Consider the following 26273-nt stretch of genomic DNA (forward strand, 5'->3'; position numbering starts at 1 on the left):
GCTAGGGATACGGCGTAGCATTCGGCAGTAAATATTGAGGCACACTGTGGTAACCTTACTGTTATTTCCTGTTTTTCTGCTATTACTGCACTGCCTACATAAAATATTGTCTTCGAACCACCTGTATAAAATGCCTTGTGATCACTGCATTTCTCATTTAATGCCAAGAACTCTTGTATAATGTGTTCATGCGGTGTTTGTGCTTTGCGAAATTGAGTTAATGTGAGGTCACATACAGCAGTGAAGTTGTACCAAGGTGGCAGTGGGTCAGGTCTCCATGCAATATCAGGAAGTGCATCCAGCAAGTTGAGCTCCCGGCACTGCTCTTCAAAACGGGGTATGAGAGGTCTGATGCATCGAGGTTTATTGATGTACAGTGTTCTTCAGGGGCACTTTGTAAATGTAAAAGGCGAAAATGGTCTCATTAGCCAATGGCTTGGCGCCACATTCGAATGTATCAAATACTAAAATAGGTCAATTAAGACGGTGCAGAGGATGTGACGTCACGCAACCGGAAGTAGAACCGAAAAAGGGCACAGGAAGGGATTGGCACGCAATTTGAAAGTACCTAAGACTAAAATGGGTAAATAAGAAGTGAATTAATGTGACGTAGAGGATGTCACGTCACGCAACCGGAAGAAGAGCCGAAAAAGGGCATAGGAAGGGATTGGCGCGCAATTTGAAAGTAGCAGACTAAAATGGGTAAACAAGAAGTGAATTAAGCAACCAGAAGCAACCAACAGGAGCATCCATGCTTTCGCATTACTCCAATGCAGATTCTGCAGAGCTCTTTAATTTTTCACCATTGGATTCTTCAGCTGTGCAGCGGACTGACAAGCACCCAATATGGTTCTGTTGCTGCAGCATGTAAGATGACAAAATGGAGGGTTGGGCAACCTTATGAGGTTAGGCTGAAACCTGATGTGGTTGCCCACCTCTGTTCAACATTACCTCAATGTTGGTGATAATATATGCCTACAAATGTAGCTCTAAGAATTTTTCCTTTAATCACCATTGGTTTCTTCAGCTGCGGAGCAGACTGACAAGCGCCCAATGTGGTTTATTGCTGCAACACGTAAGGTGAGAAATGGTGGGGTGGGCAACCTCATGAGGTTGCCTACCTGTGGTGTCTCTCCAGTCTTCTGTGACTGTATTGTTCCTAGTGCTATTCTTTAAATACACAGTTTTTGCTACACACTATTTCAAAATGAACATTTTTATCTTTTCGAATCATGTTCAGCAAACATGCCAAACCTTGCGCCATGCTTTGAAGGCATGGAACAACTCGCACAGCAGGGAACATCTTCAGTGCTCATGCGTGATGACCAACAAAATTAAAACGAGCGTGGTAATCGTACTGTAGCTGGCGAGCGACAAGGTTTGCATATTTAAGCGTTAACCATATAAGGTAGCAATTTGCAACATTGCCAGGCAGGCTAAGGGCCGCCAAAGCACTGCTGCTCGTCGCATCACTCAGGTTCTGGATTTTTAGAAAATTTCGGCCGCAGCTAGAGCCACGCCCGTGGCACGAGGCGGATCCCCGCACGTGAGGACTAAAGCCTCTCAAACTAAAAAAGTATGAAGTTTGATGGGCTTTAGTGAGGACCGCTACCCCACAAAAATATGCCACTCACATGACCTATGCATGACGTCAGTAGTTGCGTGCTTCTGTTTAACATGAACGTTTGTGCAGTTTGTAGCCGGGTGGCTAAACTTCCTCATTGCTGCAGCTTGAAAGGCATTCATTTTGTTGCGCCGGTGTTGTTTCTGCCAATAAGCATAAGTTTAGTTTTGTGCTGTGAGCTGCCTTCTGTTTCTTTGGTTATGTGAAGCTTTGCTCAATTTAGGTGCAGGCATTTGGTAGGAATGAGCCAGTTCCGTCTTTTGCGTACATTACGTAGTCCTTTTGGCCTTTTGTGCATATCGTCGCATGTGAGTCAGGCTTTAGCGGCGTGAACTTTTCTGGGCGGTTCAGTTTGAATTTTTGTTCACCTTCAAATAGTGTGTTGTATGGTCACTGCATGATGACTGGGATAGTGAAATAATTGACCAATATTCTTCGTCATGTCGCAGTCATGATTTTGTGGAAGTGCACAGAAATGGGTAAAGATGTTTGTGCAGGGCAATGACTAAATGACATTTACATTCTTGTGTACCAACTATATGGCATTGTCAAGAGCAAACCTTTGGCATAAATGGTTTTCTCTGCCATTTTCCCGTGAGACCAGAATGAATACACAGCTAATGAAAGCCAGATTACTCGGCTGCTGCGCACGGCCAATCTTTATAGGCAGGCAGGCAGGCACTATGTACCCTAGTTGGTGAGGAAACCATGTCTGGCAGGCTCTACAAGTAGGCCTGCTCCTTGACTGCTGTTGCAAAGGCTCCGTTCAGCAGAAACACCGGGGAATAGTCAAGTCTCTCCATCCTGTGCTGGAGCTAGCCAGTGAAGCCATCACTTATTAGGATGACTTTCTACTTAAGGGGTTATCTGCTTTTACTGCAGGTGTAGCCAGCAAGCCGCCTGCAGCACCTACTCCTATCTAGGGAACAAACGTTGCTTCGCAAAGGCACAGCACTGACCAGCTCCCTGGTACCCTTCAGGGTAACCAGTAATGCACTCACTGATGGAATCCGTGTTTGGCACAAAGATTTCAAGGTTTGAGGCATTTGGAACATCTTGTCTTCCCCCGTATTCCATGGCTGAGATGTACTCACGTGAAGAAAGGTTGAGAGGAAGCTGCAAGGAGACTATGTGTCTTGTACCAAGCATTTGATCCTCCAGTTCACCAGCATTGTATAAGTGGTTTACAAGAAAGGAAAGTCGCAGTATTTGTCACTCGCGGAATCTCGCTGACATATCTCACAAACGAATCTCCCTGACACAAGGGTCTCACCTCAATAATTGGCTCACAGGAAGGGAAAGGCGCAGTAAATGTCACACTTGTTTCTGTGGACACCTTAAGTCGTTTTGGGGTACCATCGAGCCCTCTGCCAACGACTGGATTTTCACGTAAAGCCTGTTTCACATGCAAGCGAAAACGCTAGCAATTTCTGCCACGACGATGTAAAAACCTGTTTTCAGCTGCCGCGGCGGCTCAAGCGGTGAGAGCGACGTAGTTTCAACACGCTGGAAATTTTTCGCTCTGTTGCTGCCGCTCACCGCTGTGTTCAATCAGTCGCTTGCATGTGAACCAGCCTTAATAAGGCTAGTAAAGCTACCAAACTAGGCATGCAGATAATGCTGAACTACAGGTTGCATCAATGTTGAACATACCGAAAAATGCTTCTGCACAGCAGTGTTCATTTATTTTTATTCAGCCAAATTGATATACGTGTTCATCATCATCATCAGCCGGACTATACTCACTGCAGGGCTAAGGCCTCTCCCATATTTCTCCACTTAACCCGGTCCTGTGCTAGCTGCATCCACTTCACCCTTGCAAACTCTTAACCTCATCCGCCCACCTAACTTTCTGCTGCCCCCTGCTACGCTTTCCTTCCCTTGGAATCCAGTTTGTTACCCTAAGTGACCATCGGTTATCCTCTCTTCGCCCTACATGTCCTGCCCATGCTCATTTCTTCTTCTTAATTTCCACTAGAATGTCGGTAACTTGAGTTATTTCTCTGACCCACTCTGCACGCTTCCTATCTCTTAATGTTACCCCTACCACTTTTCGTTCCTAGTCCTCTGAGTTGTCCTCAACTTAAGTAGAACTCTCTTGGTTAGCCACCATGTTTCAGCCCCATAGGTGAGTACAGGTAAGATGCAACTGTTGTATACTTTCCTCTTGAGCGATACCAGTAAGTTGCTAGTCATAATCTGAGAGTGCTTGCCAAATGCGCTCCATCCCAATCTTATTCTTCTTGTTATTTCCTTTTCATGGTCCGGATCTGCGGTTACTACCTGTCCTAAGTAGACATATTCGCCTACTACTTCCAGTGTTTCGCTTCCTAATGTAAACTGCTGTTCCTTCCCGAGGCTGTTGAACATTACCTTGGTCTTCTGCATATTGATTTTCAAGCCTACCTTTCTACTTTTCCTGTCTAGATCATCAATCATTATTTGCAGTTCATCCCCCGAGTTGCTTAGCAAGGCAATGTCATCAGCAAATCGCAGATTACTCAGATATTCTCAATCTACCCTTATCCCTAACTGCTCCCATTCCAAGTCTCTGAATTCTTCCTCTAAGCAAGCTGTGAATAGTACTGGGGAGATTGTGTCTCCTTGCCTAACACCTTTCTTTATGGGAATTTTGTTACTTTCTTTATGCAGAACTATGGTTGCTGTGCAGCCACTATATTGTCACGTAGCCGTTTAGGCCCGTAACCAGAAGGTTGCGTTTTAATGGGGGGTTAACCTAGCAGGCGCAGGAGAGCAGGTCTGGAGAACCGAGAGATAGCAGCCAACTTCAGCTTCTTCTCATCGAACGCCACAGGGCCACTTCTTCGAGTCCGCGCACGAGACTCTCGATGAGCAACCGCCTAGCGGCTGCTGTTGCACACGCTACATTACCCCCCCTCTCTAAAAAAATAAATGTGAACTTGATGCATTCGAAAGCAGAGAGAAAAAAAAAATAAAGCAAGAAACATGCGGTAGGCGGTGCGCTAATTTTCTCGCAAAATGTACGGCTTCATGCGCACGACATGAACAACCTCGGATTTCTGCTGGCGACGAGTAGAAGAAAGGCCGTCCTGAAGCACTTCGTACGTGACGTCGCTCAGTTGACGGAGCACTTTGTATGGGCCAAAGTACTGCTTCAGAAATTTTTCGGATAGTCCCCAACGTCGAATCGGAGTCCAGAGCCACTCTGTCGCCCGGTTCGAAAGTCACTACACGGTGGCGGTGATCGTAACGCTGGGCGTCTCGACCTTGCTGGTTCCGGATGCGTGCCCTCGCCAGCTGTCGCGCTTCTTCTGCGCGTTGAGTGAACTCCTCAGCGCCAGCTTCGAGGTCACGGCCGTCGTGGGGCAACATGGCTTCGAGCATTGTCGAAACTTCGCGGCCATACAATAAGGAGAACGGCGTCGTTTGCGTTGTTTCCTTCTGCGCCATGTTGTACGCAAACGTGACGCACGGCAGGACGTCATCCCAAGACCGATGTTCAACATCCATGTACATGGACATCATGTCGGCGAGAGTTTTGTTCAGACATTCTGTCAAGCCATTAGTTTGTGGATGGTAGGCGGTTGACCTGCGATGGGTAGTGCCGCTTAGCTGCATGACAGATTCCAGTAGCTTGGCAGTGAAAGCAGTGCCTCGGTCCGTTATTATAACTGTCGGGGCGCCGTGCCTCAGGACGATGCGTTCGATGAAAAAGTTCGCTGCCTCGATTGCTGTACCACGCTGGAGAGCCTTCGTTTCAGCGTAACACGTGAGGTAATCTGTAGCGACAATTATCCACCTGTTGCCGGAATCAGAAATTGGAAAAGGACCCAACAGATCCATGCCAACTTGTTCGAATGGGTATCTTGGCACTTGAACAAGATGCAGTAAACCGGCCGGTTTCACAGGTGGTGTTTTCAGTCGCTGGCAATCATGGCATGTTCTCACGTAATGTCGTACTGCGGCCGCAAGGTTTGGCCAGTAATAACTCTTCTTAATTCGGGCCAGAGTTCGAGCATACCCGTGGTGGGCTCGTCATGACATGCCTGTAAAATTTCTTCGCGAAGAGACTCTGGTACGACGAGGAGATAATCTTTTCCCGTCGGAGCGAAGTTGATCTTGTATAAAACATTGTTTCGCATGCAAAACGATGAATGCGTTCTGGCGAAGAGACGGGGAACTTCTGTAGAGCGCGCTTCCAGAAAATTGATAAGTGGTGCGAGAGCCGGGTCGTCACGTTGCTGCTGCGAAACAGTGAGCACGTCGACGGCTGCGATAAGGGGGAAGTCTGGTTCTTCGTCTTCCCGCGCAGCCTCAACAGGTGAACGGGACAAACAGTCAGCGTCGTTGTGCTGACATCCAGACTTATACACGATGGTCATATCGAACTACTGCAGCCGTAAGCTCCATCGTGCAAGGCGTCCGGAGGGGTCTCGCAAGTTCGTTAACCAGCACAGAGAGTGGTGGTCACTCACAACCCGAAAGTGCCGGCCATAAAGATAGAGTCGAAATTTCATCACCGCCCATACAACAGCCAGACATTCTTTTTCGGTGGTGGAATAGTTCGATTCGGCACGGGACAAAGTCTGGCTGGCGTATGCGATAACTCGCTCGGCACCGTCTTGCTACTGGATGAGTACAGCGCCTAGACCCACGTTGCTGGCATCTGTGTGGACCAGAGTCTCGGCATTCGCATCGAAATGGGCAAGCGGTGCCGTAACTCGTCGAATGCCTTTTGCTGTTCGTCCGTCCAGGTCAAGGTGACATCATCCCGGGTGAGACGTGTCAACGGAGCGGCAATGCGCGAAGTTTTCAATAAACCTGCGGTAATAGGTGCAGAGGCCCAAGAAACGGCGAACTGTCTTTTTGTTACATGGAGTAGGGAATTTGGTGATGGCTGATGTTTTAGCGGGATCGGGACGAACTCCTCGATGGCTGACGACATGGCCCAAGAACAGGAGCTCTTCATAGCCAAAGTGACACTTTTGGGGGTTTTAACGTGAGGCCGGCAGATCTGATAGCCCGTAGCACAGCGGAGAGACGTTGGAGCTGTTCCTCGAACGTTGGCGAAAACACAACGTCATCAAGGTAGACTAGACACATCTGCCACTTAAGACCAGATAGAACTGCGTCCATCATTCGCTGAAATGTCGCTGGAGCGGAGCACAATCCGAAAGGTAGGACTTTGAATTCATAAAGTCCATCCGGCGTGACAAACGCTGTCTTCTCGTGATCACGTTCATCGACTTCGATCTGCCAGTAACCGCTCTTAAGATCAAGCGATGAAAAGTAGCGCGCGTGGCGCAGCCGGTCTAATGAGTCATCAATGCGTGGCAGCGGGTAGACGTCTTTTTTTGTGACCTGATTGAGCTTACGGTAGTCCACACAGAACCTTAAACTTCCGTCTTTCTTCTTAACGAGGACAACAGGCGACTCCTCGATGGCTGTATGACACTGTCATTTAACATCTCGTCGACCTGTTGAGCAATGACTTCGCGTTTCCGCGGTGACACTCTGTAGGGGTTCTGTCGGACTGGTCGGGTGCGGTGTCGGTTATTATGCGGTGCTTGGTCAAGGGCGTCTGTTTAACCGCGGAGGCAGTTGAGAAGCAGTCTTGGAACTGAAAGAGTAGCCCGACGAGTCTTTCCTTCTCTGCCGGTGATAGAGCGGGATTCACATCAGGGTCGAAGTTAGGCGTTTGGCTGGCAGACGTGTTGGTCTCAAGAACAAAGCAGTCGTGGGCTGCTTCTGCGAGACCTTCAAAGTAGGCTACCGTGGTGCCTTTAGCTATGCGTTGCCGTTCGTTCCCAAGTTCGTAATCAGCACGTGACCTAGACCATTAGTCAGATGAACTATACCACGTGCAACACAAACTCCGTGATGTAACAGAAGCTCTGTGTTCTGTTCGGCAACGCCGGCAGCACAGGACTGGTCGTCGCACCTGACTGTGACGAGAGCAGACGAACGTGGCGGCATGGATCCATCCGCGTCAATGATGCGTAAAGGTGCGTGGCGTTGTTTGGAGTCAGCCGTCATCGTTGCAGGCATCGAAAACATCACAGTATGGCAAGGAACATTAATAATGGCCTCATGCTCACGTAAAAAGTCCATGCCAAGTATGAGGTCCTTGCAGCAGTGCGGCAGGATAACAAAAACAGCTACAAAGGCTGAATCGGTGCTGCATTTATTGTGCTTTTCGGAGAGAGGAGAAAAGAAGGAAAGAGAGAAGCACGAGCGCTTGTAAAGAAGGCATTGCTCCTCGTTCCCTAGTCGCGCACATGGTCCGAGGACGGTCCAGTTCCAAGGAACGCATGGCTCAGCATGGCAACTGGAGTGGCCGTGCGTCCGTCCACTAGGAGGCGGTGCACAACGTGTACACAACACCCCTTCCTCCTTAAATCAGGTCACCGTATCCGTATCGGTTGGGTGAACGATGCTGACGTTGAGGCCTTGACGGAGCTTGATCATGCCTGGACTAGTTTGGTTGGTCGTCGCAGGGTTGTGTTGCGCAGTCCTTTTGCCGGGTCTCAGTTTCCCCTTGTTCGGAGTAGGGCGCTGTAGGCAAATCGTCCGCAGGCGAAGTTTCCGCTGGTATCGATATCACGTAAGGAGCCAGCAGTGTGGACTGTTGTTCGCTTGCTGCTTGTCTGCTGGTCCAATCGTTCGGTGGCGGATCTTCCGTCGGGTATGCTTCAGTACCTGGCTTTATGTGATCAAGGTGCCGACGAACTGTTCCGGTCTTTGTCTTTATCAGCCAAGATCGATGCCCTAGTCTTTTGAGTACGGTGCCTTCTACCCAAGCAGGGCTTCCTGTGAAGTTGCGGAAGAAGACCGACTTCTCTACGGCCACTCGCCTCGTAACGCTCTCGTCCGAGGTCTTTTCAGCAGGTCGGGGCTGGATACGTGCGAGTGCCGTCGATAGCTCACGTCCGAACATGAGTGAGGCTGGTGTTCTGCCCGTTGTTGCCAAAACAGTTCTGTGCTGCTTGAGCAGAAACCGAGCCAGCCTGCAGGCGAATGTTCCAGACTGATCCTTGGCTAATGCTTGCTTTGTCTCGTACACAAATCTTTCTGCTTGCCCATTCATGGCCGGATGATAGGGAGCGCTTGTAATGTGCGCTACACCGTTCTTCTTTAGGAAATCTTCTATTTCCGTGGAAACGAAGGACGGGCCGTTATCCGTTGCCAGCCTTTCAGGAATGCCGAAGGTCGCGAACAGGTTGCGCAGTTCCTCGATCAGAGTCTGTGACTGTATATTGCGCATGTAGCGCACTTCGATCCACTTGCTGTACGCGTCTACAACAATTAGTAGCATCCTTCCCTCCACGGGGCCAGCGAAGTCGGCGTGGACTGTGTGCCATGGAGCAGTCTCTTAGTCAGCGCCTTTGTCCTTTCTTTTGTGTGTTTTCATGTTGTTCTGAGCACTGTTCTTAAGTATTCAATACCAACTAGCCCGGCACTTCGCGTTTGTTAAAAGCTGCTCACTTGTCCCAACTCGGTTATGATTAGCTGGGACCATGTGTTAGACTTGCTGGGCTCGCGGACGATTAAAAGTGGCTCAGTGGTGTGTTGCGCATTATGTGAGCCTAGCTGGTAAAACCCCGCCACGGTGTCAAGCTCTCTAACAGATTGCGCTATAAACTCAGGCCCGGTAGTGCCCATTCACTGTGTGGGCAAAGTCACGGTGTAAGAATAGGTGGGCTAAGTAAACAAGATGCCAGCTTGGTCTCGCAGCATCACCGTTCGAGGTCAAAGCAAATTGTCCAGTAAAATATATAGCATGACCTTACCACCTTCATGTTAGCCCTGGCATTCGGTTTTATGTGCAGCGAAGGCAAAACAGCAAGCTGGGAGCTAAGTCCTATGCGTCCGGCCGATGTTAGAGCATGCGTTAGGTAGTTTCTCTAATACCGGCTATCGCATGAATAAACATCTGCAATGTTTTTATTTACCCCAGTCACCCATCGTAGGCAGTCAAGCATAGCTACTGTTATACCTACAGTTTATATTCCACCACTCACGAGTGGCCCTTCATGGCAATAACGTCGTGAGTTGGTGAATTGCGTGAAAGAAAAAGGAATTCACAGGAAACAGTTGCAACATTCTTCATTAGGATGTGTTGTCAGGCTAGTTGGTGCTATACTTCAGGCATGATACAGTTGCGGGAATAAGACACACAGGACAGGGTACAGAACGAGCACTTTTTCCTTCTTTTTTTTTTACACCGCCTGGTGTCAAACCATTTTTGAGGTAGAATGTGAGGCTTCTTGCTCGCACTGTGGAAGCGACTATGTTCGTGACCAAAGTGTCCACTTGAGTGTAGGAAGAAGGAACACAAAAGATGGGCCCGCAGTAGAAGAAATATACTTCAGTAGGATATGTTGTCGGGCTAGTTGGTGCAATATCTCAGACATGATATTGTTGCGCGGTAAAGGACTCTGAAAAAGGCGCTCATCCTGTACCCTGTCTTGTGTGAGTCTTTTTCGCGCAATGATATCATGTCTGAAATATTTGCAACATCTTAGCCCAGAAAACGGCTAATAAACTGTGCTAACCCTTGCAACTTTATTCTAACAACCTGTTAGCGCTGAAAGTGAAAGTGATCCGTACGCCAGCAGCTAAACTCTCCTTGGCTTCCATGTCGAGCGCGTCTAAGTTCACCGGCGTTCTATAATTTGTTTACAGGAAAGTAAAGGCATCTGTCACTCGCGCACTCGTTCCCGCTTGGTCCTCATAGCTGACGTCGGATGGGTAACGTCACATGCTTTATTCTTTGGTACTTTCTAATTGCGTGCCAATCGCAGATCTGTTACTTGCTGAATCCCGCTATCATCCTCACAGTAGACAAGCGGAATTATGAAGAGTGTTTCACGATGTTTGTGCTGCCAAGGCTGTAATAAAGGAGAAAAAAAAAAACCCCGGGGTGTGGCACAGCGGTAAAGCACTCGGCTGGGGATGCCAGGGATGGAGGTTCGATTCCCGGATGGAGACTAATTTTTTTTTTTAATGAGGAGTCGCACACCTCTTAAGTGTTGCTAGTCAACGCCGGCAGAGCTTGGCGAGGGGGTTGCACAGCTGGCCTTGGCAGTAACGTCACTCGGTCGTGGCATACGGCATGCGCAAAGCTCGGCTCCGACTCTCGTAGTGAAGCCTTTCGCTTCAAAAAAAATTTTAGAGGGCACTTTAGACCACTAAAGTGCGATGAGCCGAAAGCCATTATAGCGCGGTGGACCGTAGCCCTCCACTACGGCACCTCTATCTCCCCCTCTTCTTTCACTCCCACCTTCCTTCCTTCCTTTACGGCATGGTACATGTGTCCGTGGAGAATTGTGACAGATACTGCACCTCTTCTATCCTGTAAATCAATTTCAAACGCCGCTGATGCCTGCTGTACTAACGCCTCCTAGACATCTGGGTCTGCTTGTATTTGCTGTGTGGCGCGGCGTTCGAGGAAATGGCAAGTGAAAGGCGCTGCACGGACGCCTGGATCGGACGCCGGCCAATGGGGTCAACTTCGTATATACATGAATCGCCTGGTGACATCATGACCTGTCGTGATGGTACATCGCGCGCTCCTTGTTGAACACAGCCAGCATTTCATTGAATGCATCAAAGTTCACCGGCGTTCTATAATTCATTTACAAGAAAGTAAAGGTGCAGTATCTGTCACTCACGAAATCTGCTATCATTCTTACGGAAGACAAGGTGAATTATGAAGAGCGTTTCACGATCCGGGGTGGGCCGCAGTTCATAAAGCGCTGGGCTGGGGATCCAAGGTGTATGGTGGTTCAATTTCTGGTGGAGACAAGGTTTATTAATTTATTTTTAACTCCCGCTCTCGAAAGTGTGACACCTGCTGACAACCTTCTGTCGACAACGATGAGGCATTAAAGGTGTTCGCCTTAAAAGATGAGGTTTGAATCAGAGGAACTGGGCTTCTCTCATAAAGAACTGGTCTTTCTAAATGAGCATCTGTTCCCGGAGGTGAAAAAATTGCTACGCATGACGATTGGAAGGAAACGTGACATGAACTGGCGTTTTGCATGTATCAAGAACATCAAAGTGTACGCACGTAAAACAAACATCTCATGTGGTAAGGATTGACTGTGAAGCTGATCTGGAAAAGATTGACAGTGCGGTTCCCCCCCCTTAAGCGCACATAAATTTATCTCTGCTTTCTTTTGTTTTTATGGTGGCACCTATAGATAGCTTATCCTCTGGACAGTAGCTCTCTCACCGTCCTGCACTGTAATCCCCAAAGTGTGTGAAACAAAGCAGGTGAACTCATGTTTCTTAGAGAATTCCGTTTTAGTTTTCATTTTAATATGATCACTGAAATGTGGCACACATGTGAAAATGATGTGTTGAATCTGCCTGGGTACTGAAGTTTTTATTTAAATGGAACAAATCGACGTGGTGGTGGTGTGCTACAGTTAGTATTAGTATCGGAAGAATTTTCGTGTCCCTTGCAAGAAGCATCTTCAGAAACTAATGACGATTATGAAGCTTTAACACTACAGTGTGAAAGCAAACTTTTTGTTGTGCTTTACCCTCATGGAAACATGAACTGTTTTTTCGGCTACATAGAACGGTTGCTCAACTTTGCAGCTGTAAATAAGATGCATTTGATTTTAGGTAGAGACTGCAACATTTACTAGAAAACACAGTACCTGCTGTATTAGAATCCACATGTGCTGAACAAGCCTATGAAATGTTCATGACACTTTTCATGGCATGTTACTACTCCTGTTTTAAGCCTAAAGTGGTAAAGAATATAAAAAACCTCATAAACCGTGGACGACAGACGAATGTCTTAGAACGATAAAGCGAAAGGAACATTTGTACGGAAAGTTCGTCAAAACAAAAAGAGTCTTGATGACCTTGTCACTTAAAAAAAATACAGAAAGTTTGTTACAAACTTTTTTCGTAGAACTAAAACCACTTACTTTGCAAATTTATTTACTGGTTCCTGTACACAAAGTGATGTCATATGGCGCGAACTCAGTAAACACATAAACACAGGCACTCGCCACAATGATGAACTTCGTTTAACAGTAAATGGCAAACTACTGGAGGACAAAGAACTGGCAGAAAAGTTTAGTAAAAATTTTGCAACTCTTTCCTCATGTTTGCCCACAATCGACAGGTGTCGAGCCAAAACACTTTTAGGCTCACTAAATTCTAAAATGACATCTTTCAAGCCATCCACTTGTGAAAAAGGTATTCTATTTTCATGTCACTGAAATAAAGTAAGGCCAGGGGCATCGATGACTTAGAGATTCGACCAGTAAAATATAACATTGACATTTTAGTACCCCATCTTTGTTTTATCTTTAATGCTTGCTTGGAAGCTGGTAGTTTCCCTGAAAGCATGCAGTGTGCCAGAGTAAGTATTGTGTACAAATCTGGTGACAAAGTGAAGTTATCAAACTATCGGCCAATTTCTGTGCTGCCTATTTTTTTTCCAAAGGATTAGAAAAGGTTATATGCAAGAGAATAACATTTTCTGTGATAAGCATATGATTATCTCTGAGCAGCAGTTTGGATTTAGTCAAGGTCGATTTACCGAGTCAGCCCTTTTAACACAGAAAGAATTATTACTTAAAGGTTTTGAGGATAATTACTTACTTTGGGTATCTTCATCGATTTCTCATAGGCGTATGTAGAATCGACCGTACCATCCTATCTACAAAATTAGAGCATTACGGTTTCTGTGGAATAACTGGCACACTCTTTAAATCATATCTTAATCATTGCAAGCAGTGTGTTGTAATTAATGAATGGCATTCATCTGTTTTAAATGTCGCTGCAGGAGTACCATGGGGCAGCATATTGGGACCGATACTACTTAACATTTATATAAATGACATAATAAACGTTAGCAGCTATGCACATTACATTATTTATGCAGATGATACCAGTCTTCCAGTTGAACATCTATGATCTCAAAAACTATGCAGATATAGCACTGAAGAAACTGCTTCAGTGGACTGAAACCAACGGTTTGGAAATCAACACTAGTAAAACAAAAGCTCTGTTTTTGCACCTGTGCAAAAACATATTAGTCGGGATTTCAACGTACAACTTGGTTCAGAGAAAATAAAACTAGTAAGTAAAGCTAAAAGCCTAGGGGTAATCTTTTACCAACACTTAAGTTGGAATACGCATGTGGACCATGTGGCCGGAAAATTGGCAAAAGTTACTGGTTTGCTTTGTCTGTTCAGGAAGATGCTTCCCATAAAAATTAAATTTTTGCTTGACAATTCATTATTTATCTTTCACCTGTAGCCTTATCTGGACTTACACAACCCAAGGTAATATAAACAAATTGTCAAATGTCCCCTATGATGCCCATACTAATGAGCTATTTTCCTCTTTTATTGTGCTTCCTCTCCAGCATGTCCACAAATTCAATCTCATTATTAAATACAAAGAAGCTATCAGACATATCAATAGCACTTTCATAGACCTGAGTAATCTTAGCACACTAGAAACATTTTATTAATTAGAAGAAGGGAATTGTGGGTCTACACAGACTACAGTACTGCATGCGGAAATACCTTAATCTATTAGAAGAAAGCAGTATTGATATACATAACATCTCAAAGAAAAAAATGGAAAAAACACCTCAAAAAACACCATATATCTGTTCTTTCCTGTGTATCCCAGATATTAGAAAAACACATACTTTCTGTGATGAATGCATTTATTGCTAAACATGGGACCTACTGAGTGTGAATCAGTACGGATTTGTCAGTGGGTCAGGAACACAGGTGCTATTGGAAAATCTCTCTGATTTACTGCACCAGAGCCTGGAGAACAATGGGGTGGAATTTGGGCTTTTTTTTTTTAACGTAAATAAAGCTTTCAACACAGTAAATCATCAAATTTTAAACTCTAAACTGTAGTCATATGGATTTAGGGGTCCTTTTTTGTCACTAATTAAAAACTATCTTCAAAATCGCTCACAAGTGGTCATGTTTGGGCCTATCTGCAGTGACGCGGTAAGTCTGTTGTGCGGTGTCCCGCAAGGGTCTATTTTATCTCCTTTGTTGTTCAACTTATATGTGAATGATATATGTGACCACGTGAAAGCATCCACCGTATTCCTTTACGCTGATGAAACTTTACTAGTATCAAGCAATCCTGAGTTTTCATGCGCCTTGGCTAACCTTCAGGAGGACGGTATTAAAGTTAGTGATTGGCTTGCCTCAAACTTAATACAAATAAATGGCACCAAATCCAGACTTGTCTGTTTTCGTAACCCGCACAAAGATGTACCAAGTTTAGGCTCCATATATTTACACCCCTCATATTGGTCTTTGTGTTCCTGCCAACCTATAACTAGCGTCCTGTCGGTTAAGTATCTTGGTGTGCACATAGACAGCGATCTGACATGGAATACTCAGCTGACCCACATTTGTAAGAAACTTAGAAGTGTTGCATGTTTGTTGTTTAATTTCAAAACCATGATGCCTTTTTCTATCAGAAAACTAATCGCCCAGGTTCTGGGGTATAGTGTTCTAAGATACGGCATGTGTTGTTTTTTTAACTGCTCTTTCAGATGGAAATGTCGAGTTAATAGGATTTTGAAAAACATCGCTACAAGCGTCCTCTACATGCCACAAGAAAATTTGGCCAGCAGTGTCTTTAGAACAGCCGGTTGGCCTTCTTTTGCCAATATTTTTAAACAAATCGTAGTACTAAAATATTTTGGAGCCATGCATACAGGCGCATAAACACGAAACCGGTACTGTTGAGACATGTTCCTCGTTATCTTGAACCGAGAGTGCGCACTCACTGCGGTAAAGCAACAAGACGCTATTATGTTCCAGTTAATGAACTACCGGACGATGTACTTTCTTTGACCACACGCAAAACACTGGAGTTGCTGTTCAAGCGTTAGAGAACCTTTAATATGTAGTGATGTTATCAGTGCAGTTTTGATAATATGTTGTGCCAAATGTTTCTTTTTTTTTTTTCCTTGTTTCTTTTTCCTTTCTTTTTTTTTTTGCCTCTGATGGAGTACGGATGAAGCGCGTACATTGCCGCGGCTGCCGGTTGTCGCCGCACAAGCCCACTTGTGGCTTCGGCGCTTCCGTTTGTGTATGCTGTTTTCAATATACTGAATAAAGGTTATTATTATTATTATTATTATTATTATTATTATTATTATTATTATTATTATTATTATTATTATTATATTAATAAGCGCGTAAATCTGTTATTTTTAATTTTTAATTATAATTTTAAATTGAATACCAATCATTTAGTACAAAATGTACATTTCAATGTTCTGTATTTTTATTTTTGTTTGGTTTCTCTTTTGCATTGCTGTTGTTAATCAGAATTTTCTAACTAGTGCATAGTTACGCGATGCTGTGTTTGAGTGCGTGTGATTTGATGGCATTGTTAATTTTGTTTTGTACAGAAGTGCCTGTTTGTCTTCTACCCATTTCAAGACAGGGGCAGCAACCCCGTTAAGCTCCTAGTACAGTAGCTTTTTGTTCCTGTCTTAGTATGTTTTGTATAAAAAATGCTGAATAAAGGATTTGGATTTGGCTTAAACAAGTCGAAAATGCCATAAAAGTAATCAAATATCAAGAACAATATATTACTGGTCTCACACAAAGAATGCAGGATGCAGTTCTTCAAGAGCAGCATGAAAGGCTAGCTAGTATGGAAGACCGAAGCCATAGAAACAATATTCTAGTTTTCGGTATTAAGGAAAGTGAACAGGAAATGACTGCTGATTTGAAAGCTAAAGTGCTGTCAGAAGTATTCGAGGAAAAGCTAGCTGTTTCCGTGAATACATTAGAACGAAAACACAGAATCGGAAGACCAAATAGGAAATGGCCACGGCCCTTAATACTAAGGCTTTATGACCGCAGGTAAAAGTTGTAAATCTTCAGGAATTGCAAAAAGTTGAAGGGAAGCTCAGCAACAACTTTTCGAAGGAAACATTAGCGAAGCGAAAGCTTCTCTAGGATTCCATAAAGAAAAAGGTCAAGGCGTGAGTCTCGAGTATGATAAGCTTGTGATCAGTGACGATGTATTCTGCTCGGATGAGGCGATGGACTGTTGGGTGAGACTTAGTCGCGATAAAAAAAATTCCTGTCAAGAAACCAAAAGATTGAACCAATGTAGAACCAGAAACGGATGCTTTTAGTGTAGTGAACCTGAACGCTCGAAGCTTAGCGAATAAAAATGAATACGTGCTTGCAAATTACGACTTACATGGGATTACTGTTATCGAAACATGGTTGTGTCCAGAAATACAAGATTGTGAACTTTTACCCCCAGGATACAGCATAGCACGTAACGACCGAATGTCCCAAAGGGGAGGTGTTGCAACAGTAATTAAAGAAGGAATAGATTTCATTCAGACATTCCAAGGCATGAAAGTGTTTGATGCCAGTTTAGATGTAGAAAAACGTTATTTCTTCTTGGCGCAATATATAGGGCACCAACTGTGTTGCATACAACATACAATACTACCTAGCAAAAACAAGCCAACATCATCTAATTGTTGCAGTAGATTTCAACCTTCCAGGCATTGATTGGAACTCCCTCATAATCGAATCGACAGACAAGCATGATTGTGAGGTGAATATTGCAACCTAACGCAGATTGTTAACGAATGGGTATCCGAAACAAATCATGCTGGTTCTAGTGTTCGTTGACGGACGCCTCGAAAGTGACAGTCGAACAAGACCTATCACAAACTTGTGTTTGCTCGGTTAAGAACGACTGTGCCATTACACTTTAAAGAGGCTCCTGTATATGTTCCCAACTTTGACAGAGCCGATCACACAAGCATCTGTCATTTTCACTCGACGGATTTGGTTGCGACGGTGACGTCAATGCAGTGTGGTTGTGTTTTAAGAACATTTTTTTCATTGTATTGAAACATTTACACCACTAAGAAAGAAGAAAAAGATTCAAAATAATCCTTTGATTAATCGAGAGATCACCCGTCTGAAAAGGAAGATTAGCTGCCAGAGCAGCTTGTTAAGTTAGCTCAATACTGTGCGGCTAGGCGTGCACTGCCAACGAAACACTTGTGTTTGCTTGTGTGCGATGGGACCGTGATTATACAATGAAAGCTCATTAAGTTCAATTTGAGGGACCAGAAAAATATCCGATTATTAAATGACCTCCCCCCCCCCCCCCCTCCAAGAAAATTGAGAACAACCACTTACGGTGCAGCGGTGGCGTAGCGGTAGAACATCCGCCTCGCATGCAAGAGGACCGGGGTTCAAATCCCGGTGCCGCGCAATTCTCCACCGGATGAAAAAAAAAAAATCCGCGTGTCGATGGAATTGCATAGACAGGTTTAGGGTGCGACCTGATGCCGGTGAACACCTCCGGCAACGCACTCCCTCACCAGAACAGGAGTTGGCCACCCTGGTGCAGTAATTGGCCGCAACCTCCTATGATAAGCTCCATAAAACCCCGGCCCTCAGTCACCAGCGGCTGCGGAACAACTGACCACGGCGGCGGTCAGACCTGTGACGCAGCAGGGGGTGCTAAGAAAGCCTGGCTCCGCTGGACAGGCCGCCATAGGAAACTGACCCTGGCAACGTTTAATACTAGAACCCTAGCTAGTGAAGCTAGTTTAGCAGTGCTGTTAGAGGAACTAGAGGGCATGAAATGGGATGTCATAGGGCTTAGTGAGGTTAGGAGGCCGAATGAGGCATATACTGTACTGAAGGATGGGCATGTACTGTGTTATCGAGGTTTACCAGAGAGGCGACAACTAGGAGTAGGTTTCCTTGTCAATAAGTATATAGCGGGTAATATAGATGAATTCTATAGTATTAATGAAAGGGTTGCAGGCATCGTAATTAGGCTTAATAAGCGGTATAAACTGAAGGTTGTACAGGCCTATGCACCTACATGTAGTTATGATGACCAGACAGTTGAAAGCTTCTATGAAGATGTAGAATCGGCAATGCGAAAAGTAAAGACGCAGTATACTGTACTAATGGGCGACTTCAATGCCAAGGTAGGGAGAAAACAGGCAGGAGACAAGGCAGTAGGTGACTATGGCATTGGTTCTAGGAATAGCAGGGGGGAGTTACTAGTTGAGTTTGCAGAGCGCAATAACTTACGAATCATGAATACCTTCTTCAGCAAACGGAAGAACCGGAAATGGACATGGAAAAGTCCTAACGGAGAGACTAAAAATGAAATCGACTTCATAATGTGTTCAACCCCCGCCATTATGCAAGATGTAGAGGTAATCGGGAAAGTGCGATGCAGTGACCACAGGATGGTGAGGTCCCGAATTAGCCTAAATCTGAAGAAGGAACGCAACAGATTAGTAAGAAAGAAACCCATAAACGAATTAGCGGTGAGGGGGAGGGCAGAAGAGTTCAGGATCTCGCTACAGAATAGGTATTCAGCTCTAACTGAGGATGGCGACATTACCCTAGAGGCAAGGAACAATAATTTCAGAGATATCATTACTGAGTGCGCGGTAGAAGTAGGCGGTAGGATAGTTAGAGAGGATACCGGTAAGCTGTCTAAGGAGACGAAAGATTTGATTAAGAAACGCCAGAGTATGAAAGCTTCCAATCGAACAGACCAGATTGAATTGGCCGAGATATCAAAGCTAATCAATAAGCGCAAGGTGGCCGATTTAAGGAAGTATAACATGGAGAAAATTGAGCATGCTGTAAGGAACGGGGGAAGCCTTAAAGCGGTAAAGAAGAAATTGGCCATAGGCAAAAACCAGATGTATGCGATAAGGGACAAAGCGGGCAACGTCATCACTAATATGGAAAAGATAGTCAAAGTAGCCGAGGAGTTCTATACAGATCTCTACAGTAGCGAAAGTAGTCAGGACCGTAGTGAGATTGGCGGTAGGGAAAAACAGTCAGACGTTCCACCAGTGACGAAGGACGAGGTCAAGAAAGCACTAGAAACTATGAAAAGGGGGAAATCAGCTGGAGAGGATCAGATAACTACAGATTTGCTGAAGGACGGGGGAGATATCGTGCTAGAAAAACTGGCCACCCTGTATACGCAGTGCCTGGTGTTATCGACGGTACCGGAACCATGGAAGAATGCAAACATTATCCTCATTCACAAGAAAGGGGACTCTAAGGACCTTAAAAATTACAGACCAATCAGCTTACTGTCTGTTACGTATAAGGTATTTACTAAGGTAATCGCTAATAGAATCAGGACAACCTTAGACTGCAATCAAGCAAAGGATCAAGCAGGGTTTCGGAAACGGTACTCTACTATCGATCATATCCATACCATCAATCAGGTGATAGAAAAATGCTCGGAATATAACCAGCCCTTATACATAGCATTCATTGATTACGAAAACGCATTTGACTCAGTTGAAACATCGGCGGTGATGCAGGCATTGCGAAATCAGGGGTAGACGAGCCATACGTGAAAGTACTGGAAGATATATATAGTGGCTGCACAGCAACCATAGTTCTGCATAAAGAAAGTAACAAAATTCCTATAAAGAAAGGTGTTAGGCAAGGAGACACAATCTCTCCAGTACTATTCACGGCTTGTTTAGAGGAAGTATTCAGAGACTTGGAATGGGAGCAGTTAGGGATAAGGGTAGATGGAGAATACCTCAATAATCTGCGATTTGCTGATGACATTGCCTTGCTAAGCAACTCGGGGGATGAACTGCAAATAATGATTGATGACCTAGACAGGAAAAGTAGAAAGGTAGGCTTGAAAATAATATGCAGAAGACTAAGGTAATGTTCAACAGCCTCGGGAAGGAACAGCAGTTTGCATTAGGTAGCGAAATACTGGAAGTAGTGGACGAATATGTCTACTTAGGACAGGTAGTAACCGCAGATCCGGACCATGAAAAGGAAATAACAAGAAGAATAAGATTGGGATGGAGCACATTTGGCAAGCACTCGCAGATTATGACTAGCAGCTTACCGGTATCGCTCAAGAGGAAAGTATACAACAGTTGCATCTTGCCTGTACTCACCTATGGGGCTGAAACGTGGAGGCTAACCAAGAGAGTTCTACTTAAGTTGAGGACAACCCAGAGGGCTATGGAACGAAAAATGGTAGGGGTAACATTAAGAGATAGAAAGCGTGCAGAGTGGGTCAGAGAAATAACTCAAGTTACCGACATTCTAGTAGAAATTAAGAAGAAGAAATGGACATGGGCAGGACATGTAGTGCGAAGAGAGGATAACCGATGGTCGCTGAGGGTAACAAACTGGATTCCAAGGGAAGGAAAGCGTAGCAGGGGGCGGCAGAAAGTTAGGTGGGCGGATGAGATTAAGAAGTTCGCAGGGGTCAAGTGGATGCAGCTTGCACAGAACCGGGTTAAGTGGAGAAATATGGGAGAGGCCTTCGCCCTGCAGTGGGTATAATCAGGCTGATGATGATGATGATGATGAAAGAAAGCAACAAAAGATCCCGCTCTTATATCCACACTGTCTAGTCGAAGCTAACAGAAGCAAAAGAAAAATACAACGAAGTATTACAAGCTTTATCAAGACCTCACCCTAGCGTTCTGGCATCACCTGTCACAGCCAAATTCTGCTCTGAATACAATAATTGTCGGCAGTGAAACCACAACAGATAGTGCACTTCTTGTATCTTACTTTAACCACTTCTTTCAGTGTGTATTTTCTTTGCCACCAGATACGTCTGACTCTGAGCAACCGCCGTCATCAGAACCACATTCAGCAATGTCTGACATAAAAACGTATGAGGGAGTAGTGACTCTTCTGCTCAATGTTAACGAAAAGAAATCGGTTGGTCCAGACGGGATACCAAATGCATTTTACGGAGGTATGCGGAATGGATTGCTCACTACTTGCTGATTATTTTTTACACCTCGCTGCAGCAAGAACAGGTCCCAGATGATTGGCGATTAGCTATGATAGTGCCAATACACAAATCGGGAAACCGCGGGGCACCGGCCCTTTCGAAGAAGAGATGCCTTCGCTAACTGCAAGAGCACCCTCCACAAGCTTAACTCTTTAAAGGTCAACTCCGGTGGCTTTTCCATCATTCTGTGTTTTTGGTTGAATTACATTCCTCGGCACGTCCTGACTCGAACACAAAAAACCGTTTTTCGAAATTCCAATTAGAAGTATTTTTAAAAAGAAAAAACAGCAAATCGAAACCGAAACTGCTTTCACAGCCAGAAACGACGTCCCAGGTGACGAAATGGTGACGTCACACTCAGTATTAGAGAAACACTCATACGTGCGTTGGATGGTGAAAATAAAGTGTGGAAATCATGAAGCATTGTATAAAATGTCTGAGGTAGTTCAATATAAGCCTCACAATTTCATAATAATGCGGGAAGTGGACAGTAATACTGTTTGTGACGTCAAAAACTCAGCGTTGCCGGCAGAAATAGTCTCAACTTAAGCCATGAAAACAGCATATTTTAAAGTCATGTTGCGTGCGAACGGATTATCGTACGGCACTCACATTTTGCAGAATGCGTCGGACGGAGAGGAGAATCTACAGTAAAATTTTTATTAGAATATTCGAATGTCAAAAAAACCCCGGAGTTGCCCTTTAAAGAAAGCTGTGAAGCGCGAACGTTGCTTTCCCTTCTCCCCACCTCGGACATGTGGGCGATCTGCACTCGGCCACGGAGGATGCTTTCTTCCCACAATCTACGACCGGGCGGAAATGCGATCACCAACTGATAAGGGAGACTTCTCGTTCACTTTGGTTGGAAAAACAAAGAACACAGAAACAAGCTTTTAGCGAAACGAGCGCCGTCCGTACAAAAGACCCCGACGCCCTCGCCATGCTGCGCGTAGAGTGGCTATTTCGGTGGCTAGTACGAAGCCGAGTAAAAGTGAAAGAGGCAAGTGAATGGCACCAAACCATACAATGGTGATGATGATAAATATATAGTTGGTGAGTGGTGATTGTAATAATGGTAGTTGTGATAGTGTTGATGATGGTAGTGATGAGGAAAAAAAGAAAAGTAGAGAGAAGATGAAAAAATACAAAGAGAGGAGAAAAGGGTTTTTTCATTTGCACTTTTAAGAGTTTGAACACAGTTCTATAATTTTTATCCATGGAGCTTGCTAAAGACCAATTGATCGGCCACCATGAGTGCTCTAAGCATCATGGGCCAGTGCACTACCGCCTGGAAAACTACAACTTTCGGCAAAACAATGCAAAAATTGCCATTGATTTACTATCAATAATGTCCTAACATTGAATATGCTTACTATAAATAGCAGGAAACGAGCAGAAAAATACATACATGTAAAATTTGGGTGAAATGATAAATGACCTTCTCTCCGTTTGGCAGCAAAATATAGCATGCCATTACCAATGTTTTGTGCTAACAGGTACACTTTTCAACCCCAATATTTAATAAAAATATTCCCATTCACTCTAACGGCTTTTTGGCATGACAGTAAGAAGGCAGGAATGTAAGAAGCAGGTGCCGTAATGGAGGGCTATGTAATAACTTAGATCACTTGGGGATCTTTAACAGGCACTGACATTGCACAGCACACAGATGCCTTTGCGTTCCACTGCCGCAACGCGTCCACCGCGGTCGGGTTCCAGCGCGGGTGCTGATGATAGGATGACAGTGACAGAGCCATGCGTTTATCGGCAAAGAGAAATGAGACCAACATTCGGGTCATTTTTTGCCTACACCATCTACAAGAGTGTGGAAAAACTCTATTAGATGTATTGGAGTTTTGCTAAATTGGTGTAGGTAAATAATTGGGGTAGGGAGGGTTAAGTATGGTTCGAACCTATAGTTACACGAGTGAAAGTAAACTTGGGTTAGCAACATTTTACACGGTTTGGCGGTTTGACTTAGAGGGACACCTTCAAGCTTTACCCTAAGAGTAGATGCGCTAGTATTTTCAACATCACCTTTCCTCCTATATTTCTAGATATATTTGTTTAAGTTGGTTTTTGGGAAAGGAAGGACAGTGTGTCTCACTTTTCGGTTGATTTTTAGGTCAATGTCACTCAGGCCCAGTGAGGTGACGTTAAGGCCAATTTGTCCCATCGGGGCGAAATTCAGTTTCAGCCCAAGTAGTAGAACCTATGCTCTATAAAAATGGCCCTATTGCAGTGGGTGCTGCTGGGCATTTTGTTACTGAAACTGGAACGCATTCACTTCCTGTCACCCCTTGCAGTGGCAACTGAACTGACATCCGATTCAGACGTTTCCACCAACCAGGTGAAGGTGAAAACAACTCTTACGAAAACAACTCGAAATACGGGCCCATGCTTGTGGTGGACAAACATTTACAGCTGTGGAGCGACACACACCACAAGCACTCGTGTATCTCTCTTGCAGAGGCAGGCGCCGCCGAGCTTCGTGGCTGGGGTGGTCCCCGGTGTTTGGCCGCGGCCGGCGTGTCCCAGGCGGCGCTAGGTCCGCGAGGCCACTGGCTACTGATGCTCGAGGCTGGCGGTACGTGGCTGGGCTGCGGCCCCCGCCAGTTATGGTTGGGGGAGGAGCGGCCGTGCACAGCCGCCGTGGGCTCCCGCACGGCGCTACTGGTGCTGAACGGCGGTGAGTGGCGTCTTCCAGAAAGCAAAGCCTCCCGGGCACGCCTAAACGAGACAACGGATGTCTCAGCAGCCGACGTCTACACTGTTGGAGCGAGGCCCCACTCGCATATTTTCGGGATTCCGCTTCCTCCTCTACCCACAAAATCACCAATGCAGACCAGCTGTGGTGGCTTAGCGGTAAATACGCTCGGAGCACTCGGGTTCGATCCCGTCGCCCGCGTTTCGATAGAGGCGTTAGTGCACTCTTTGTTGTTTCACTACAACTCTTAGTGCGCTCTCTTCAAATGGCCATGTGAAACACCGTCGCTTGATATTCGGCCCCATTGGCCGCAGTGTGGTGCACAATCATGTACAGATGCTGCGCCTATAAACTAGCTGGCATTTTTGTAGCTATGCTACACTACGCCAGCAACTTCGCCGTGATCGCACTTTCGTCCTGGTCGCACCTTAGCCGTGATCGCACTGACCTTGAGCTGTTGCCAACGTTCTTATATAGAGACAGTTGGAAAACTATGCGGTGCGAAGTGGGCCAAAACGATTGCCGATCTGGCGTGAGTTGATCTCAAAGTGACCGAAGCGCCCCTCTCCCTGCTGCGATAGAGGGGTGAGGTTATAGAGCTAATACTGCTAATACACAAGCGGAAATTTTAAAATATTACTAACCCTTTCTTTTCAGCAACGCAACGGAAGATAAAATTGCACCTGCATTTTTCTAAACACATCTTGAAACGCATGAAACACCTCCACGTTAGCAGACTTATCTCAAGCAGGCAGGTAGTAGACGACCCGCTTGAGCCGCGTCTGCAACTTCCTTGCATCAGTAGACATGGTGGCTTTCATATGGGTACAAAAGTGTGTTTAAAACCCAAATGTTATCTGTTGCATTGCTAAAAGAAAAGGGTGAGTGGTATTTGAAATTTCCGCCTGTGTATTAGCTCTATGGCCTCACCCATCTATCGCAGCAGGGGAGAGGGGCACTGTGGTCGCTTTGAGATCAACTCACGCCAGATCTATCGTTTTGGCCTACTTCGCAGCGCGCCAGCACAGTTTTTCAACTGTCTCTTATCTGAGAACGTTGGTCGTTGCCTAGCAACCGCCACAGCTGCGGCGCCGCAGGGCCGGTCTTCTCATAAAAAGAACGTCTCCACCAGGAACCGAACCTCCATCCCTCGGATCCACAGCCGAGCGCTTTAATAACTGCGCCACACCCGGGATCTCCCTCCTGAACGTGAGTAGCGCATCTTAATTCTCCTCTTATAGCGTAAGAATGATAGTAGCCCAGCTGGCGGCGCCGCAGTAGTAACCAACGACTAGCTATTCACTAAATAGTACTAATTAGTCATTAGTCATGACTCAGTAGTTATAAGTAATGACATTGACTGGCTGTGACGCAATCACATGGTGATGTCATTGGCTGTGAGGTCATGAACAGAAGTGATGTCATAATGACGTCACATCCAGTTATGACGTCACGACTGGCGATGACGTCACCAGGCGAAGTTCACCTCCTCATTAATTTGGCGCTTCCTCTAACGCCGCACCACACAGCATATAAGAAGCAGACTCAGTGCAGCAGGCATCAGCGGCGTTTCAAATTGGTTTACAGGAAAGAAAAGGCGCAGTATCTGTCACAATTCTCCGCGGACACCTTAACCGAGACATAAGGAAAAGGAGGAAGGTGGGAGTCAGAATAGAGAGAAAGAGGTGCTGTAGTGGAGGGCTTAAGACCACAGCTCAACAGACGCTTTCACCTCAACGCACTTTAGTGGTCAAAAGTGCCCCCTATGGCACCCAACCCGACCCGACTGACCCGGCGTTTCTTCAAGCCGCCAAAGAACGATTTCAACTGAGTTGAGTAAACTGCAACAGACTAGCATCACGCAATGGGGAAGCAGTTTAGACTTAATGCTTCAGCGAAGCTTTGCTGATTCAAACCATGGTATCGACAAAGTGGAAACAGTCTCACTACTTTACTGATACTGGAGCGTCTTCATTGGTATAAACAATAAAGTTCGAGCCGTTACGTAAACCGTGTGTCTTACTTTCAAGCGAAACCTAAGCGTAGCCAGGGGTATGTAGCCTTTGCTACTCTACCAGGTTTAACCAGAGCTAAACCACAGCCAATTAGAAAGAGGCAAGC

At 45.4% G+C, this 26273-nt stretch overlaps 1 protein-coding gene across 1 annotated transcript in view; it reads left to right on the forward strand.

Moving 5' to 3' along the window:
• The window catches only part of LOC146207010 (RCC1 domain-containing protein 1-like), a 97582-nt gene that overhangs the window by 27404 nt on the left and 43905 nt on the right, over positions 1-26273 (forward strand). The window contains exon 2 of the mRNA XM_084591853.1: positions 23916-24134. Within this exon, the coding sequence (XP_084447979.1) occupies positions 23916-24134 (219 nt within the window). The remainder of the gene's footprint in view (positions 1-23915; positions 24135-26273) is intronic.

The sequence above is a fragment of the Amblyomma maculatum genome, chromosome 1 (genome assembly GCF_055883805.1).
Source record: "Amblyomma maculatum isolate TAMU_Amacu chromosome 1, ASM5588380v1, whole genome shotgun sequence".
NCBI lineage: Eukaryota > Metazoa > Arthropoda > Arachnida > Ixodida > Ixodidae > Amblyomma > Amblyomma maculatum.